The 19,903-nt window shown below is 43.0% G+C and overlaps 1 protein-coding gene across 3 annotated transcripts in view; it reads right to left on the bottom strand.

The window, feature by feature from the left end:
- Positions 1 to 19,903, bottom strand: part of AATK (apoptosis associated tyrosine kinase) — a 57,514-nt gene that overhangs the window by 34,232 nt on the left and 3,379 nt on the right. For all 3 annotated transcript variants that reach the window (XM_072403503.1, XM_072403504.1, XM_072403506.1), the window contains exon 2: positions 1,721 to 1,854. In XM_072403503.1, coding sequence (XP_072259604.1) covers positions 1,721 to 1,854 — 134 coding nt within the window. The remainder of the gene's footprint in view (positions 1 to 1,720; positions 1,855 to 19,903) is intronic.

Genomic DNA, 19,903 nt, shown 5'->3' with positions numbered 1-19,903 from the left:
ACTCCAGTCCTGGAGGGCCGGGATTTGAACACATTTTGGGATTTCAGTACATTTAGTGGGGTTTGGTTCACAAATGCCCCGTTTATATGAAATAGTGTGGCCCTAGAGGGCTGAGAAGGCTCAGATTATTCTGCAGTTGGGCGGTCAGCAGATATGGGTCCAGTGTTAAACATTGGCGGCCAGATTAGCATTGCTCACTTTGTCCCTTCGTGTTTAAAGACTGCTGAATTCAGTGCTGATGTACAGTTTTCAATGCAATGACAGGGGGTCCTTCCCATGCACTCCATAAATAATGCAGAAAATGCAGCAAGCTACACTTTTATTTATTTTTTTAGATTGTTGGAGCACAAAACCGAACCTTCAGAAGCTCAGAGATCATTTTACTGCGAATATTTGTCCCTATATGCTATATACTACATCCCCGTAGTTCTGGGTCTGCTGTACCTATTATGAGGGGCCCCGACCATCCCTGCACTGAGACTCCAGGTCTGTACACCTGCTGTGCCCATTATAAGCTCCCACCATCCTGATGCATTTTTTAATTATATTATATAATACAGAATGTAAAAGAAAAAGGAACACAGAAACATGGACACAACTTCCCAAACCCAAAGCTGCGCAGGAGTCAGGAATTATGGCATATCAGTGTTTCCCAGCCAAGGTTCCTGCAGAGGTTGCTGGGGGTTTCTTGAGCAATGGCGACTCTCAGGTCAGTTTAACAGCAATTATTTTTTTTCCTGGAAGGGTGACATTCTACCTAATAGTCAACAATGTAAGAGACATTCTTCCAGTGATCACAAATAAATGGTGATGGTAAAAAAGAAAACAAAAATTTGACCTATGGTATTCCTCCCATATTGGCCTGGAATGATGCCGAGCCTATGGACACCGATGGGGCAGGGAAGTCCCCGGACTCACCAGTGGGAAAGCGATTCCATAGGACTGGTAAGAAGAAGAATCTTGGAAATACCGGTGATGGCGATCCCACCATCCACCCATGTGCCATGTGGGAAACATCCAATGTAAATTTCATGGGAAAATAATATAATAGATAAATGATATCTGTGGGCTCAGAACACAAAAAATAAGTCCAGATCCGTTCACTAATCCAACTGGATTTAGAAATTCCAAGTCAGAATTCATATATTTGGTGTACTATAGCAGTCCATCACATGTATAGTAAAGATCAGCCAATCCAGGCACTGGACGATATAATTTGGGGTCTATTATACTTGTCAATGATAGGTAAAGCAATGTCAGCCCAGAACACGGATGGCTCAATTTCTGGGATCTGATCCGAGAAGAAACCGACTCCAGAACAACTAATAATAGACCTACTCAGGTGTCAACTTTATAGGTAGGGATTTCACCCAACTCATTCTTGTTCTGTCCTCTGCAGGTCTTTTTTGCCACTAGGGGTCTCTACACTTCTGGGGTAAAGGATAAGCAACCTCGTCCAACCTACTTCCTGTATGCTCAGGGTGTCATGGACACGCCCCCTAGGAGTACTTCCCGCACATCAGACTGAGCATACGCTACTTATGCATGGAGCGGTGATCACGCATCATTTCATGAGGATCCTCAAAAAAAAAAAAAGAATATGTACTTTTTGCTTATTTTATATTGTAGGGTCCCCTAAAGCAGTATATGGCCATTAACATTATTGACTCCTCAGAAAGCCAGCCCTGGGTTATTTCTTAGGGATATGTAGGTGCCTCACCTTGAATCCGATGTCCCCCTTCTTGCAGCACAGACAGGCCAGCATGAGGAAGATGATGGTGATGAGTCCAGAGAAGGATACCGCCACCACGGCCAGCGAGGACGGCCACGACAGCTCACTCAGAAGGGGGCCATCTGTAAGAGAGAAGAAAGAGGTGTTAGGAGGATGTATACAATGGAATATGAACTGCAGCTTGGTCTGCAAGAGAATGACCAACCATACAGTTATATAAATCTATTGCAGGAGAAAGATCGGCAGGAAGAATCCAATGCACCACCATTGCTCGCCAATGACAAGCCAGACCAATTGCAGCAGCATGGGTAATGTCGTCCTTCATTTTTCTTATTGGGAACTTCTTAATAGCGCCCCCTACAGTCTCTTCCAATGCCATTTCCCGTCTACATACTTCAGCAACGGCTTCATGGCATTTCTCTGGGTGGGTATCCAAATGGTAGCCACACTGGACCACATCTGTCATTTGCATTCCTACATCATCGTGCCAAATCTTCTCCACTGCAAACCCCTGTGACGTGGTGACTACAATTAGGAGTCGGGGATGGAATGTCATTTTATTATAAGACATATCCAGACAAGGAGAGAATGACAACTCAAGAGGTCTGATTTACAGTTCTCCAAGACTGGAGGAGATAGATAATCACAGGGGATCCTATTAAACGAATTATGTCAAAAAAAGTTGCAGATTGAAAGGTATTAAAAATGACACCAATATGTTATCGCTTATATGTTACCATTGGGTGTACAGCCATTATCAGTGGTCAGATTGAATATTTATTACTTTGTAGCAAATGTAAATGCGATGAGATATAGGAAGCTGCACACATGTTTCCCAATGGCATGAACAAAAGGTAACTTTAAACTTCTGCAATCATTCATTTATTAATATGGAACGTTTAAAGGTTTATATCGGCTCAGCCTAAAGCTAGGTACACATTTCCAATAATTTTCATTAGAAAACAAACGATTATGACTGATCAACGATTATGCACGATTATATTTGAACGATTGTATTGTGCACAATTCTGTACGTGCTGTAACAATACGATCGGTCAAATATAATTCACCAATAATTTACACACACTAGATAAAATCGTTTGAACGATGCAGGAAGTGACGTGTAAAGGAGAAAGTGTACTGCAGAAACAATCACTGAATGATCGTACACACGATAGATAGGGAACGATTGTCGGCCAATCAGATCCACCGTGACGGTCGTTCGTTTCCAACGATAATTATTTGAAGTGTGTACGCAGCTTAAAAGTCTCAGTTATCCTTGTTAAAAAAAAGCTGCAGCAAGAATATTAAGCCTCAAAAGTTCAACAGTTAGAACTAAAATGAGTCTGTGTCCTGTTATAAATAGAGGGGACTTATTAATATCTCCGATTCCCGTCATTATGTGTCATCAACTTCCTCTAACCTCCAAAAAAAGGATGAAATCTGTTCTCAAAGAAAACAGTATGTTGTGTGTATATATATATATATATATATATATATATATATATATATATATATAATAAAGGTATATCCTATTGTGTGCTGCTCCCCTGACCTCCTAGATTGTCAGCTCTTCGGGGCAGGGTCCTTTCCTCCTCCTGTGTCACTGTCTGTACCTGTCTCTTATTTGCTTTTTAATCCTATTTAATTTAAAACTCCTATTTAATCTACAGAGATGCATAATATGTTGGCGCTATATAAATACCATTTATTATTACTATTATTATTATTATCCAACAAGTCATCCCCTTGTTCTTCAACACAGCAAAGGTGCCGAAATTGGACCTCCCCTCCTACTTCCCACTACAGAAGAGGGAAATCAGCTTGAAGTTTATTTCCCTTAAAGAGTCGCGTGGATTCCTTTGCATCCAATGATTCTAATGAATTAATGAATAGCAATACCTTGAACAAATCCTGGTATTTCCAAAAATGTTCTTCCAAATCATATTCCACCCAAACTCAGGAAATAAAAAAACTTCTAATGTAGGAAATGTATTTGCAAAATTACAGGATCACAAATGTTTTGCACAAAAATGAAAAATAAAGTCCCTAAAGCATTTATTTATACACACATATACATATTTACACATTATAGATAATATATATATAAATCTGATGCACAACAATAACTACCTCCACAATGATGAATATAAAGCAGCAACAAACATCATTGTGTAATACAATCCCAATAAATAAATGAAGCCACAATAACGCAGTGTTCTCCTTACATCATTATCCTTCATATAAATCCGATATACAACGTTCACTATGCAATATTAATCCAACACATAAAAAGTAACCAACTTCCTAACACTCCATTTGGACAATGGGTGCCCCTGGTATCTCCCTGTATATAACCTGCAGGGGCCCTTCCTTTGCTGGATTTCTGTATTCCTTTATATGATGATTCCAATAAACCATTATTATTGGCGATTCCCTGTAGAACTACGGACTTTGGTTCTGAAGAAGTCATATTCCTTAAAATGCATCCGGGAGAATGTGAATGTTTTTGGGACTTTTGTGGATCTTGTGAGTGATGTATTATATACATGACATTGTTTTATTGTTGTTCCTACACTAGAAATTTCTTTATTTCCGGGTTTGGGTGGAATACAATGGGATCTTTTTGGGAATACCAGGATTAGTTCAGGGTATTGCCATTCTGGAGAATCGTTGGATTTCCGTAGTGGGAGAAGATATGGGAGGTGAAGTCCAATTTGGCTGAATTTAAGGTTCATTTCTTTGTTGGATTTCTACTTTTTTTATGCTTTTGATTATCATTGGATTTGTATTCACTTTATATTGTTTTAAGGATTCGTAGGTTCGTGCTCCGTTTAACCTCAGTCCAGTGGTGGACACAGACAACAGTAGGCCCCTGGGGAGAACTAACTTGAGCCTCAGCCTGCTGAACTTACTTGGGGCCCCTGTTAGCTGAGGAGGGTTTAGGGCCACTTTGCACCTCCTTATGCCTGCCCGTACCTCAGACTGTTTTTGTCTTACGACAAAGGGAACCTCCACTGTCAGAATCAGGTAATGCCAATTTGTGCCAACCTGTGAAAGAATTATTATAGCGGTTACCACAGCCATTTTTTTTTTTTTGGGATGGTTCGGGGTCATTCTAGGGTGTTAATAAAATCACATGACAATAGAGGATAAAAATCCAGCGATATCTACATAGCATTTCTCAAGGTGGTGGTGACAACAGTGGACCATATCTGTGCAATGTTGTAGGCTAAAACTCTCTATTGGAAACCATGTGACAAGGCAGGTGAATTGTTGTACCACAGGGACAGAGCGTTGTCACCCTATAACAGGAAGTGCCTGAACAAGGATTGCATGGCACGTTCACCAAGGATTCTTATCAAGCAGAGAAGCAAAATAGATTGAAAATCTCTTTTAAAAGAACATTAACAGGTTAAAGCTTCTGTGAAATTTTAAAGGTTTTATTTAAGTAAATGATGCCATAAAATATTTTTTTTTCACGTAAAAGGTGTTGATTAGTTTTTTAGGTGTAATCTGCAGTTTTTATTTGTTTCCTATGGCAATACATGCTTCTTACCACCAGAGGGCGGTATGACCTAGGGTTGGGCAGCACCAAGCAGAAGATTAGGAAATGCCAGGACATAAAAATTCTGAATTGGTCACATGGTATCAGTAAATCGCGATAGTAAAATGATGAGTGGAGCTTTAATTGGGAGCTATGCACACATTTTTGATAATTTAACGAGAATGTATAATGGTCTTGCCAATTTTCCTTTTACTATAGCTAGGATAAAAATTAAAACCATTTTTAAATTCATTGTTTTCACTTTAATATGATATGTTGTTTATTATTATTGCATAGTCTTCTATCCAAGTAGAGCTGTAATCTTCTTTTTCCATGTGAAACATTGTAACATGTTATCATCATACAGATTTCAATCAGACAAAGGCAGCAGCAAAGCAAGCTGTCACTTCTATCAAATCAACAGAAAGCCGGAAATCATTTGGGATTCATTAATTATTTATTATTAATATATAACATTTAATATTTATTGGAAAAACAAAGAATACAGGATACTGGAACTGAAAACAAATCTATGCATCTGTGCTAATAAACAACCATGAGCTGACGGACAAACAAACAGGAAACCACCTTGTGGAATGAGAGCATACAAAGGTCATGTGAAGGTTTCCTAGGTAGAACTCGACTTAGAGGATTAGAACAAAGGACAGGCTTTAATTTTTTTCCTAAATTTAGGGCAATACCTAATAAGCAACAGGGACTTGTCCTGCCCATGGGGGTAGTTCAAAAATGAACAGAGCCCCTGCATTTAATTGAGGTGTGATAAAAGTGTTGGGAGCACCAGTTAACAGATCTTGAAGACTGTCTTGTTGGTCTGCAATAACTTAAATTGGAGCAATTTGGCTCCTCGGGGGTCACTCCAAATCAATGGCCCCACCCATGAGGTTCTCAGCCACACAAAGAGATCTGTGTTGAGAAAAGTTCTGTGACAATGAGGGCAATGTGCTGAGTCCCCGGGTCTGTTCACCTGCTGTGCCCATAATAAGGGGCATTCACCATCCGTGCGCCAAGTTCCTGGGGCTGTATACCCACTGTGCATATTATGGGTGACTTCTGCCCCACTTATATCAAGTTCCCAGGTCTGTTCACCTGCCCTGCCCCCGCATATCCTGTGCTGAATTCTGGGATCTGTACACCTTCTGTGCCCTTTATGGCACCATCAACCCAGCATTGTGGTCTTGTGTCTGTATACCAATTGTGCCCATGATGAAGGGCTCCTACCATCCTGACACTGTCCAGGGTACCTACCCCTGCTGTGCCCATTATAAGGGACTCTGACCCTACCAGTGCTGAGTTCCCAGGTCTGTACACCTGCTGTGCCCATTAGGTGTCTCCCATCAGCCCTGAGCCAAGGTCTTTGGGCTATGAAACTACTGTGCCCTTTATGGACCCCACTTGTGATGAGCTCCCAGGACTATTCACCTGCTGTGCCCATTATGAGGGGCCCCCAAGTATCCTGTGCTGATTTCTGGGATCTGTACACCTTCTGTGCCCATTATGGCACCACCATCCCAGCACTGTGGTCTTGGGTCTGTATACCCACTGTGCCCATAATGAAGGGCTCCTACCATCCTGACATTGTCCAGTATATACCCCTGTTGTGCCCATTATAGGGGACTCTTACCCCAAAAGTGATGAGTTCCCAGGTCTGTACACCTGCTGTGCCCATAATAGGGGCTTTCACCATCCGTGCGCCAAGTTCCTGGGGCTGTATACCCCCTGTGCACATTATGGGTGACTTCAGCCCCACTTATGCCAAGTTCCCAGGTCTGTACACCTGCTGTGCCCATTACGAGCGGCCCCCACCATCCTGGCACTGCATTTTTTTAAATGTAATAATATGAAGGATGTATCAAGAGAAGTGGGGACCCCCATAAATGTCAATGTGAACCCAGTTTATAGCACTTTGCGCTCCCTCTTATCACATAAGGGCAATGAGCCGGGGACTGCAACGAGGCAGAAATGGTAAAAATGCGCCCATTTGTGGGCGAAGCCGTCGCATGCTTGTGCTGCTAAACATCAAAGCGTCCTTTGTGCTCCCAAATGAGAATCCTCCTCTCCAGAGCCGGCAGTGAATGGGATAAGGAGGGGGGTGGAAGTTCCATTCTACAGCTGTGTCATTACCATCTCAGGAACAAGTGGTGCGATTATTGCGCCGCACACGAAGAAAGAACGCATTGATAAAATGGAGCGTGCCGGGGCGCAAGGAATAGAGGGCCAGAATTTGTGACATTACAGCTGGAGAGAAAGCCAACAATGAAAACAGAGATTTCCATAAATGTAGGAGAGCAGCCCGACCACCCAACGGTGTCATAGATCGGTACATTGATCCTAGCCAAGCATGGGGGTTTATTGATCGAACAGACCCCTACCCCCACCTTGTACACCCAACCAATAAAATCTCAGATTCAACATGGTAATTTAAAAGTCATTTTGCTTTAAACGTGAATACAATGGGCTCTATTTATAAATTATTCCCCAGTCAATTTCTCCGAAATCCGCTGACAAATGGTCCTATCTCTCTACAGGTCTCCTATTAAAGCAATGACTCGTTCTGCCTCCTAGTGGCCAATCACCAAAAGTGCACAGCTGCCACAGTATGAAATGAATAGGAAAGAAACAAATATGAGCGAATTGAAAGGGAATAAATTGCCTAAGGAATTGCATTTTTGTTCATTCAGTCCTGAGATTTGCACACAGCTGCCAGCCAGATGACACAAAAATGGTCTCAGTCCTGTCTTCCTTTCACTTACAGCTGAATGAATGCAGAGTGAAAGAGCAGCAGCTGACTGATGAGGTTAATCCCTTTGCACATTAAATTTTCTTCTCCAATCAGCATGTTCCTTGTTTGTCTGGTTTGCCCTCCCTATCCCAGTCACAGACAATTTCAAGAGGCCGATACAAATTCAGGTGCTTGCGTTTAAAACCAAAAATGATGCATTAGGGCATGAAGACCTGTGTCTTTTGTATCTGCCCCCTTCCCTCTTAAGGTTAGGGAAAGGAATGGGGGCCTGGTTGGACAAAATGGGGGCTTGGGCAAATATGAACTGGTGACCCCAAATGTGCAGCATTGCAGCTCCTTGCACACCCTTAGGACCTGGAGAAGATGGGGGCCAGGTGCAATTTCCCAGTTTGTCCCCCCTTCTCCAAAATCAGTCCTGCACTCTGGGGTCTTGGAGGTGGCAGGAGGTCAGGGCAATTATCCCATCCTAAAATCAGCCCTGGCTAAGATTGTCAGTAACAACAGCCGGCTGGTCAACCAGCGTTTTCCATACAGTGAGTCACCAGCACCCCACAAATCTTGTTGCAACATCCAAGTTCTTGATAAAGAATCGCAATAACATCACATTGCAATGTTTGGGACTGAGCAGGGCCCCTTCATTGCATGTCTGACATAGGGGTGCTATGTGACCCCTCTAAGCTTTATTGTGACCCTTTTAATAAGCCAGCAATATATAGCCTGACCGGTGGCTTTATTTGTCCTCTTCATTCCTCCAAAAGGTTTATTTTTTAATGAACCTAAAGTTGCGATTTGACATTGAATTTTGGCACTTTGCAGAATTTGCTGCTTTTTATTATTTTTGGGATGCAGAGGGGGCAGAATCTGTCTAAAAGAACAAAAAAAACCCCAATAATAGCCTTTTGTTATATAAAGTGAGGTTTTCCAGCCCTAATGCGCATCTATTGTTTAATTATTCGCAATAAAAAGCAGCCACTATGAACAAACAGCCACAAAAAGAATTCCACCTCAATCCTATTAAGACATTGCAACGAGCCAGCAAAGCAGCAATAATTCTCTTAGGAATCCCAGAAACTGTGTTTTGTCCACAAGGATCACATCTGAAATCCACCAAATGTCAACCCCACCCCCAAAAAACAAAAATACACAACAGGAAAATCTGGGCTTGTTCACACTACAGGAATCTGAAAATGCAAATGCATTGCACAGCCCATTTATTTGATTAGGCTGCAAAATGCAGCTCTGCTCAGTAAATATGCAACATGCAATTTTTAAAATGCAGCGCATGGTGTCACACATTAACAATTAATAAAGCACACATGTGTTTTACATTGCTGCAAAGGTTTCTGCATCACTGGGTCTCCTTGCATTGTAGACAGTACATGACTGGTGGACATATTTAAAATCCAAAACCTAACATCCATAGCTCCTTTTACAGTTACAGTGGAGAAATATGTGAGGATACGAAAGGACTCTATTTATAATTCTATTCTCTATTTATAAGATTCGTTCATAATTTTCACTTACACAGCATTTCTTATTGTGACAGCTGTGCATTTTTCAAATTGCCCACTAGGTGGCAGAACGAGTCATTGTTTTAGTAGGAACTGAGAAGAGAAGTGTAGAGAGTCAGCGAATTTCAGAGGAATTGACAGGGGAATCATTTCCTAGGTGAAAATAAAAAAGTTTAAAAAAAAAACCTTTTCTGTATACCCGTCATGTCATTATGCAAAACTTATCAAACCATAAACTTCCTGCCTTTTGATATGTTAAATATACCTTATATTATATATAAAGAAAAAATATCTATAGATCCTGCCAGAAATCACAGCTAGAGGGTTCTTGTTTTCAGAAATAGAATGAGACTTAGACAAATATGAAGCAGGGAGAGCCCAACTCATGCAGCGTTCCTGCTCCCTGCACCCCCTGCCAATTGGGGACCTGGAGAAGGTGGGAGCCCGTGCAATTTCCCAATTTGCCCTTCTTCTTTAAATCCAGTCCTGCTCATGGGCTCTGTCTGTATATGGATGCCGTTAATGGAAAGAATTGCGGTAATCCTAAAACACTTCCTGCCCTGGGGTGACAACGCTGCTCCTCTATAGATGTTGCAAGTGGGCGTTGTCACCCTTGGACAGGAAGTGTGTAATTGTCAGGAACAAACGCAGCACCGCATCTAAGGACTGATAATAATATATGAATTATATATATGAAATTTGTGTTCCTGGGATTCGCTATGTTTTATGATCCAGAAGAAATACAACAGAATTTCTTTGTCTCAGACTTCCAGCTTGGTTTCAGCACCGTGGACAGCTCTTTTCTCCATCGCCCAGAATAAGGTTGGGTTAATGAATCTGTGACTAGGCCGGGGCCAAGAGCAGCGTTTGATGCGATCTCTCCTGCCAGGGCAGATAAAAGGGATTAATCCCCCCTCCACCATGCAGAGCCGCCATGCACTCATTAGATTAAATATAAAATGCATTTCAAAGCAGCGACCGTGGAAAGGCGGACTGCGCTGACCTACTACCCCGGCACTTATGGCATTCCGGTACTTAGCTGCTGGAATTCTCCAGCGGTACAAAATAACTCAAAAGGCGGATATTGCATTCTCAAATGTGGAGCTGAGGAGATGAGCAATAAAATGTGCATTCCGCCCATGCAGGACCATAAAGTGCCAAGAGGAGGTCAGATATCTGATAATTACTGGAGCAAAAAGGTTCACAAGGCCATGCGATAAAACCTGATCTTACCCGGAGAACAAAGCCAAAGGATCTATTTATAAAACAGGAAATCTGACATTCCCCCGTGGGGATCAGTTACTGCCATTGAAACACATGGACCTGGAAGATTCCCAAAGAGTCTCTTCTATACAGCATGGGATCCAATCAGTTAGGGCAGCCAATCCGTGTCTCTGCTGTGGCAAAAGTGCAGAAGAAGTGATCACAGCCGCCAATGGGACGTGAACGGATCCCGCACGGGCCGACAGGTGAGGGCCATTTTATAGCCGCAGAGCTCACGGTACCAATCTCTCCCAATCAAGTGAATTGGAAAAATTGAGACCCTTTTTGCAGCAGATCACAGCTCGGTTCCTAAAAGCAGCATGTCAATTTTGGCCATGCATGATCTGCAATGCAGTTGCAGGCAGATGTGTGATTTGCCTCTCTTGGCCACACAGCGGCATTTTTCTGTTTGCCTGGTTTGCCTTCTGCACATCTGACACCACAAACTTTAAAAAAAGAAATTCCAGGAAAATTTTCATCTCTTCTTTCCCAGAGATTGCAACATTGTAACAATCACAAGGAGAGAAGCTGCAGAAGCTGATCTGTGTTAAGCTACGTACACACTTCCAATTATTATCGTTGGAAAACGAACGACGAACGTTCCTGCACGATATATACGAACGATCGTATAGCACCGATCCTGCACATAGAGGTAACGACACGATCGTTCGTAGATATTGTACACACAATAGATACGATCGTTTAAGCGATAGAGGAACTATGTGCACGACAGGAAAGTGAACGGACGTTCGTTCATCACGCATGCTCTGAACATGGACGATCAACGAACGACCGTACACACGAACGATGTTCAACGATCGTCGTCCAATCCGATCCGTCGGTCCGGTCGTTCGTTTCCAGCGACTTTCCTCGTTCGTCGGCGTCGTTGGTTACTTTTTTACGAACGATTTTTTGCCCAATCGATCGTTCGTCGTTCGATTGGAACGATAAAAATTGGAAGTGTGTACGCATCTTAAGACATATAGGAAAATAACCAAGAACTGCACAGACCCCGGAATTCACATATCTGAGCCGACACCTTTTATCATTAAACAGTATTTATATAGCGCCAACCTGGGGTGTAGTGGGGTGGGCACGTATAGGCAGGCCGTGCCCTTACTTTTTTAAGGCATGCCCCCAGCACTCCCCTACGTGCTTGCCATGGATAGCTTTCACTATTACCGTGCCCCCTCTTCTTTTTTTACGACTACACCCCTGGCACCAACATATTACGCAGCGCTGTACATTATATAAGGGTTGATACAAACACTGACACAGGCGGAGGGGACCCTGCCTCAGTCCGGGAAGTAGATGGTGACCCTGGATGACCCTCGGCATACACAGACTCACCAATAATGACAATGTTATTGCCAAATCAATAGTTGAAAAGGAAAAATTGCTGCAGCCCATGAAAGGCAAACAGCTGCTAACACTAAAGCAGTTCTAGCTTAAAGCAGAACTCGGAGTTTCAGTTTAAAGCTGAAATGTTAACATGATCTGTGCAGTGGGCTTTTGCCAGCAGTGAAAGGGTTAAATTGTCCTTTTTGTCAAGGTAAACAAAAAAAGCAACCATTTTCTCCAAGGGACATAAGTGCATTACCATGCATGGCGGGTCACTATAACGCATTAATGCCACGTTGGCTAAGGGTATCACTCTAAATGAATGGCGATGCCAAAGATACCACAATGCACCCCATCACAAAAGTGCTCCCTGCCCATGCAACATGGGGACAAGAAATGGGGGTCAGATGTCTTATAGAGATGGCATTGATGGTGCTTACACTAACACCAGTGGTCCCTAGGATTTGCACCACCAATGCCAGGCCCCGGGGTTTGCATGGCCACCACCAGCGCCCAGGGTTTACACTGCCCTGAGTCCCTAGGATTTACACCAGTTCTTCCCAAGGATTGCACCGACTTACACCAACACAGCCAGTCCACAAGGACTGAGACCACTAGTCCCCACTCTCACACTGCCCCCAGTCCCCAAAAATTACATTTATAATACTATAAAAAGCTCTGACGAAGGAGAAGCCCCATCTCCCCCAAAACGCGTCGGCCACGCTTTAGGAATTGCTATACATCATGAAATGCTGCAGCTGTGTTTAAAAAAAAAAAATCTGAATGTTCTAGGACCCCAAATGATTGGCATACAATTTGCATTATTATTTTCATGAAAAAATTGGCAGCTGCAATGTGATTGGCTGCCACAGGGTATCACAGTTTTTATTTCAGACGCTCATCAGCACTGTACCTAAAGGGACAGGGCCCATATTATTGGCAGTGGAAGACAAAGCCAACAGTATGCCCCTGTGCTTACTCAGGGCCCCTTACTGTATTGACTTGATGCACCTGTGGGGCCCCTTTCGGCTAAGGAGGGCCCTGGGGCCCTTGTGCAGTGCCACACTTTGCTTCAGCTTATAAGATCCAAATGCTGCAGCCTCCCACCTCAGCATCACAGGGCCCCCAATCCATCCTGCCTAAAATCTGCATCACAAAGGTCACAGCTGCAAGCTTGTCACTGATAACTTGTCTGTCCAAACAGGTGCCCCTGCACTGCCTATTAAACAAGCATGCAGCCAGTAAAAGGCAAAAAGCCCAATTTACATATATAAAACAAAGTGCCCCTTAGTGCAATGCCCTCATTCTAATGTCTGCTGAATACTTTGCACTCTGAATGATGCCCAACAGCATTCATCCTGCTTCTTGTGAGCATTGGTCCTCGGGGGCGTGTCCCTGACATCCCAGGCCAATAGGAATTAGTCGAGTGTCATTTATACCAGAAGAAGATCAGCATTGGTTTATAAATCTTCAAATCCCGTCACTTCTTCTGGTGATAAAGCTTTATTGTTTGCAAGGAATTAAAGGGCTACATCCTAATCCTGGCAGGCGGTGTTCAGTTTTGGGTTGATTGACCTTTTAAGGTGCCCGGTGCAGCTTCACCGCCGGGTTACCAGGCTGCATGGAGACTGGCGATCAGATCGGCCCTTGCAGCATTTAAAGAAATGCATTTGTTACATTCCCCTAAAGCCTTGGCATGCAGAAGAAGGGGGATGGACATACCGGGAGAAGGGGAATGCAGCAAGGAGCGACAATTACTGCAATGCAAGACTGGTGCACAGCGCAGAACTATGAGCAGTTACAAGGCGGTTACCAGAAGCCGATCTTTCACCACCCTATGCGCTTTCTAATAAATAAGAATGTCCAATCATAGCGGGGGCTTTGCAGCAGATCCCTCAAGCACTCCGTAGATCCCGCAATTCCAAGATGCTGCTTGCACCTGGTTGTCTATTCAACCCAATGACTAGGCAGACGCTTGCACCGTTTACCTGCTATGGACCAATGCCGATGTAGTTGCAGGTGGCGCAGGTTATACATTCAGTTTAATTGGTCCATGTGACCAAGCGCTATAAGACGCAGTGAGGCCGCCAGGGTCAGGATGGAAAATTGCTGCCTTTTCAATAGGAGATTCAAAATTTTACCCGGAGGTTTCCTTTAAGCAGCCAATGACCATGATGTCGATAAAGAGAGTCAATCCAGAGAACATCAGACTGCATTTTCCTGAATAGAACATCAATTCCCACAATGCCTGCCTGCGCTGTGTGTCGGGGACAGGCCTGCTTTAAATATTTATGGACCACTTAGACCTTAAACCTCCCTGGCGGCCTCCCCCATCAGAGGCTTACTGGCATCAGAAGAACATTGTATTGTGTTTGCTTATTTGTTGCTGAATTGATTAACCACTTGATGGGCCCGGGGCCCCACCAACTATGTAAACATAGACTGTGACCATGCCACTCTCCAAAATATTTGTGATGCAGTTTCTCTTCATAGTAATCACCACAAGTGTCCCCAATGGAAGATTCCCCATCTCTTCCTGTTCTGGTGACCACTCAACATTTTGGATTTTCTATCACTTTCTATTACGGGTCATCTAGCAAGGACGGTTTCATATTAGGGCAACAATACACAATTCAGGAGGCAGTCAGTCCTATCTGAACACCATAACGGAGGAGATGAAAATCACAATATTTAATCATACAAAGCAGCTCTAGCAGTGGCATATTTCAGGCATACACAGATCCCCCAGGGTATTGCCTTTTGTACCCCAGCAAGCATTGCCCTGATGAATATTATTTCCTGCAATGTTATTATAATATTTGTAGGCTTATGGCGTAATTTGCTGTGCAGTATAATAAGAAAAAATAGCGCAAAAACAGCAAAAAACATAAAGGAAAAAAAAAAAACTTTGAAATCCTTAAAAAAAAAAAAATACGGACACCATAAAAGCGATCCCTCCGTGCAGCAGAAGACATTTTAACATGCAACAGGCAAAACAATGCGATGACTCATTTCCTCCTCCCCCCACCTGCTCGGTGACACCTTCTCCCAAAAATTTCCCACTTTTAGTCAGCGGAAGGCAACACGCGAGATCAGCAATAAAACTGGCCGGAGGAGGAAACAATTGCCATGATTCCTCACATCCTTTGGACCGGACATTAAATGCAACGCGGACATCAAAAGGCACCGGGAGTCTGGAATATTCCCATACATGGAAATGCAGCTCACCTTTGCCGCCCTGTTGGATCAATGCGGTGCAATAAAGCGTACCTAAGCTCAGAAAGTTCACTTTACATAAAAGGGTGGACAATTCTTTTATATTAAGTAAAAATTCTGTTTGTTTAGGTTTCTTTTAAGTGCAACACTCTTTTTTTTTTTTTTTAAATGACGCATCACCGCCCCCTAATTCTCAATTGCCTAGGCCAGGGGTCGGCAAACTCCGGCCTTTAGGCCAGATACAGCCAAGCTGGTAGTTTGTTCCGGCATAACGGCCCCTGGCCGATCCAGCCTAATGCTGGCAGGCAACCCGCGGCTCCGGAGCTGCAGGTTGCCGGTTGATCAACCAAGGGGCGTTAAGAAGTACTGGAGCCGTCGGAGCTCCGGTGCCGCCCCCTTGCTTTTGCTCCCCTATATACCATGGTTGGTGTTGATAAATACCTCTGCCGCTGTGCTAAATAGGGAAAGCTCTCTAAAGGTAAATCCCTCTCCTCCGCAATGCATACGGAGGAGAGAGATTTCACTTCAGGGGGGTTACCTGGTGGTGGGCGGAGCCATTGGGGTGGGTCCAGCCTAGTGTGCTCCCACCCCCCCTATAAATAGCCTAATGGCCATAAAAAATTTGCCGACCGCTGGCCTAGGCGATCGAGAATTATTGGGAGCGCAGAGCCTCCTGAGATCCCTACGTCACGCATCCCAGGAGGCTCTTGGGTGCTCCTTCTGCGCATGCTCGAGCATCTCTGGCATGTGCAGAAGGAGCCTTGTGGTGAAAAGAGAAAAACTGGCAGATCTCAGGCATGCGCAGGGACATCGGCAAGTTTTTATTCCAACCTACCTCACCCGATCTCGGGCCTGGGTTGGGTGATGTAGGAAGAAGAGGCGAAGATGGCGCCGGCTCAGATACGGATACCGAGTAATTATTATTATTAAACAGGATTTATTTATTGCGCCAACATATTACGCAGCATTGTACATTAAATACCGGGTAGACACGGGACCTGATAGAAGAGACCTCCGAAACTGATCGACTGCTCTGATTGATTGAAGGTAAAGGTAATTTTTTGTTTTAGGCACTTTTCAGTTTAGTTCCTCTTTAAGTCTGGCCATGGAAAATAATGGGCTGCCGATTCCCCCAAAGTGCAAAGAATAAAAACGTGTTGCAATGAATGTCGTCCCAACGTAGCAATTTGCGTCTAAATGGGCCCTTAATCGCGGTTTAACCCACTGCTGTCAGTTAAGCAGACTTCCTGCAGTGCCTCTGGGTGGAAACAGCAGCATTGTGATGGATAGATGGAAAATCTAAGCGCATGCTGCTTCCTAAAATGAACATACAAATTACAATATGGCAGAGCAATCTACTTCCAACAGCTATGTAGTACAAAGACCTGACTGCATACAAAAAGAACAAGGTGTTTAGGTGGCCTGACATGAAAGAGAGAGAAGAGAGAGAGGAAAAATAGAAGAAGAAAAGAAAAGCAAGCAGGAAGGAGAGAGGAGAAATAGAAGAGTGAGTAAAAGAGAGAAAATGAGGAAGAGGAAGAAGAGGGGGCAAGGAAAGAGAAGAGAATGAGGAAGCAAAGGAGAGGAAAAAAAAGAGCAACAGAGAGAAGAGGGCAAGCAAGAGAAAACGAGTGAGCAAGGAAAGAAGAGAAAGAAAAGAGTGCGCAAAAGTTGAAAAGGAAGAGATAGAAGAGCAATTAGATAAAGTAGAGAAAGTAAAAACAAGAGAAAGGGAAAAGTGAGTGAAGAGAAGAGAAAGAGAGACAATGAAGAACAAGCAAAAGAAAAAAAAGAGCAAATGTGAAAATAGAGAGTGAAGAAAAGAAAGCGAAGAACAAGGAAAGACAAGAAAAAGAAGCAAACAAGTAAAGAGAAGAGCGAGTAAAGGAAGAGAAGAGAAAGAGCGAGGGAGATAAATAACAGGAGTAAGCAAGAGAGCGAGGAAGAGTGAGAGAAAAAGAAAAAGAAGAGCAACTAAGAGAAAATAAAGAGTTTGAAAGAAAAAAAGGAAAGAGCAAGTAAAGGAAAAGAAAGAAGAGCGAATGTGAGAATGAAGAGCAAGTGAGAATAGAGAGCGTGGAAGAGAAAGCAGAGCAAGGGAAAACAAGAGAAAGGGAAGAGCGAGTGAAGAGAAGAGAAAGAGAGACAATGAAGAACAAGCAAGAGAAAAAAAAAGAGCAAACATGAAAATAGAGAGTGAGGAAAAGAAAGCGAGAAGAGAATAAATGAGCAAGAGAGAGAAAAAAAGAGGAACAACAATAAGAAAAAACAGAGCAAGGAAGAGGTGGAGAAAAAGAAAGAGAAGAGCAACCATGAGAAAATAAAGAGTGTTGGAAAGAGAAAAGTTAAGAACAAGTAAAGGAAGAGAAAATAAAGAAGAGCAATGTGAGAACTAGAGTGAGAGTAGACAGCGTGGAAGGGAAAGTAAAACAAGTGAAAACAAGAGAAAGGGAAGAGCGAGTGAAAAGAAAGAGAGAAGAATGAAGAACAAGCGAGAGAAAAAAAAAAGAGCAAATATGAAAATAGAGAGTGAGGAAAAGAAAGCGAGAAAAGAGTACATGAGCAAGAAAGAAAAGGGAACAAAAAAAAAAAAAAAAAAAAAAAAAAAAAAAAAAAAAAAAANAAAAAAAAAAAAAAAAAAAAAAAAAAAAAAAAAAAAAAAAAAAAAAAAAAAAGAAAGAAAAAGAGAAGAGCAATTAGGTGAAAAAGGTGTTTGAGAGAAGAGAGAGTGAAGTGGAAAAGCGAAAAAGAAAGCCGAGCGAGAGAAAAGAAGAAGAGGATATGAAGAGAGAGGGAAAGGGAGAAGAGTAAGTGAGCAAGAGAAAATAAACTGAGACATGAGAAGAGAGAACCTATCCATGACCCAGGACTTACACTTCTCCAACCAACCCACAATCATTTTGTATTACTTTGGCAGTGAATGTATAATGAATGATCCTTGCATAGGTAATTCACTTAGCTCAGTAAATGTGGTTATAATACCCTTTGCAAACAATAGCCAATTTGCTAATCTAAGTGAATTATTCTTTGCTATGTGAACAGCCGACATTCCTTTAGTAAATAAATCCTGGTGATAGAGAGGGAAGACATTGGGCCTGATTTATGAAAGCGCTCCACGGCTGGAGAGAATACACTTTCATCAGTGAAGCTGGGTGATCCAGCAAACCTGGAATGGATTTCTTCAAAGTAATTTGCTATTTGCTAACAAATGTTTTGAATCCTGCACCAGATCCATTCCAGGTTTGCTGGATCACCCAGCTTCCTGATGAAAGTGTATTCTCTCCAGCCGTGGAGAGCTTTCATAAATCAGGCCCACTGACTGCAGCACAGTTGTGGCCTCTGCTCCTTTGCATTCCCTTTCCACCATCTGATTTCACTTGCTACGTAAGATTGCACTTAAAGCCATTAACATAACAAAAAGAAGGTAATAATGAATAAGTGAATGAATGGATGAGTGAATGTACACAGAGCTGGGGAACATGCATGAAGAAACATTTGCTCATTTATTTCAGAGGGGAAATAAACTTTCCTAATGTACAGAAGTGTTTGGAGAAAAATAAGCAGCAATAACATAAAACTGATACTAATCGGTGCCAGAAAAACAAACTTTATTGTCCCAAAACCTCTCCGGCGTGCGGCTCCTTGCAATCCATTACACCTATCAATTTTCCATCAATGATTTCCCGCTTTCGAGTTGCTGAAAGCTTTCTGTAGTGTGCGCAGCCAAGGACGCTGAACCTCCTGGGCGCAGCCGCGCGTACTCACACTTAAGTGGTCGCGTTTCCAAAACAAAGCTCTGCACATGGCAATACATTTATAGCGTAGATTAGCAAACACAAAGAAAGATTTAATGGCTGCCGAGGGCTATGAAAACACACAAACATAGTGCACGGTACTCCGCTAAGTGTTACTGGTCACAGAATTGAATTATGGGTGAGGAACACTCCAACAATTGTGCAGGAAATTGGGATGCTCCATGATGGGAAATGGCCTAAATGATATATTCCTGCAACGCCTATCCTGACATTCATTCATCTGTTACAGAGCGGCGATAGGTAAATACATAAAAATGTGGGAATCTTAATATTGTCCCCACAGGCACCCCATATCACAACGCTGCCCCCAAAGCATTATGAACATAGGTGTGGGTAGTGTTATAACCTGGGATGCCTGTGGGGGGCAGTGTTATGATCTGGGGTGTCTCTGGGGATAGTGATATGTCTTGTGGTGCCTACAGGGGGAGTATTATAATCAGCATCCAACTTTGTGGGGGCAGAGTTATAATCATAGGTGCAGTATTATGATTTGGGGTGTCTGTGGAAGACAGTGGTATGTTCTGGAGGTGCCTATGGGGGCAGTTCTATTATCTGGGGTGTTGGTGGGGGCAGCGTTATGATATCGGGTGCCTGTAGGGGCAGTTCTATTATCTGGGGTGTTGGTGGGGGCAGTGTTATGATATGGGGTGCCTGTGGGGGAAGTATTATGATCAAATACACCTGTAGGGGCAGTGTCATGATCTGGGGTATTTGTAT

Source organism: Pyxicephalus adspersus, chromosome 3 (genome assembly GCF_032062135.1).
Source record: "Pyxicephalus adspersus chromosome 3, UCB_Pads_2.0, whole genome shotgun sequence".
Classification (NCBI taxonomy): Eukaryota; Metazoa; Chordata; class Amphibia; order Anura; family Pyxicephalidae; genus Pyxicephalus; species Pyxicephalus adspersus.
This window is presented reverse-complemented; position numbering and strand designations above follow the sequence as displayed.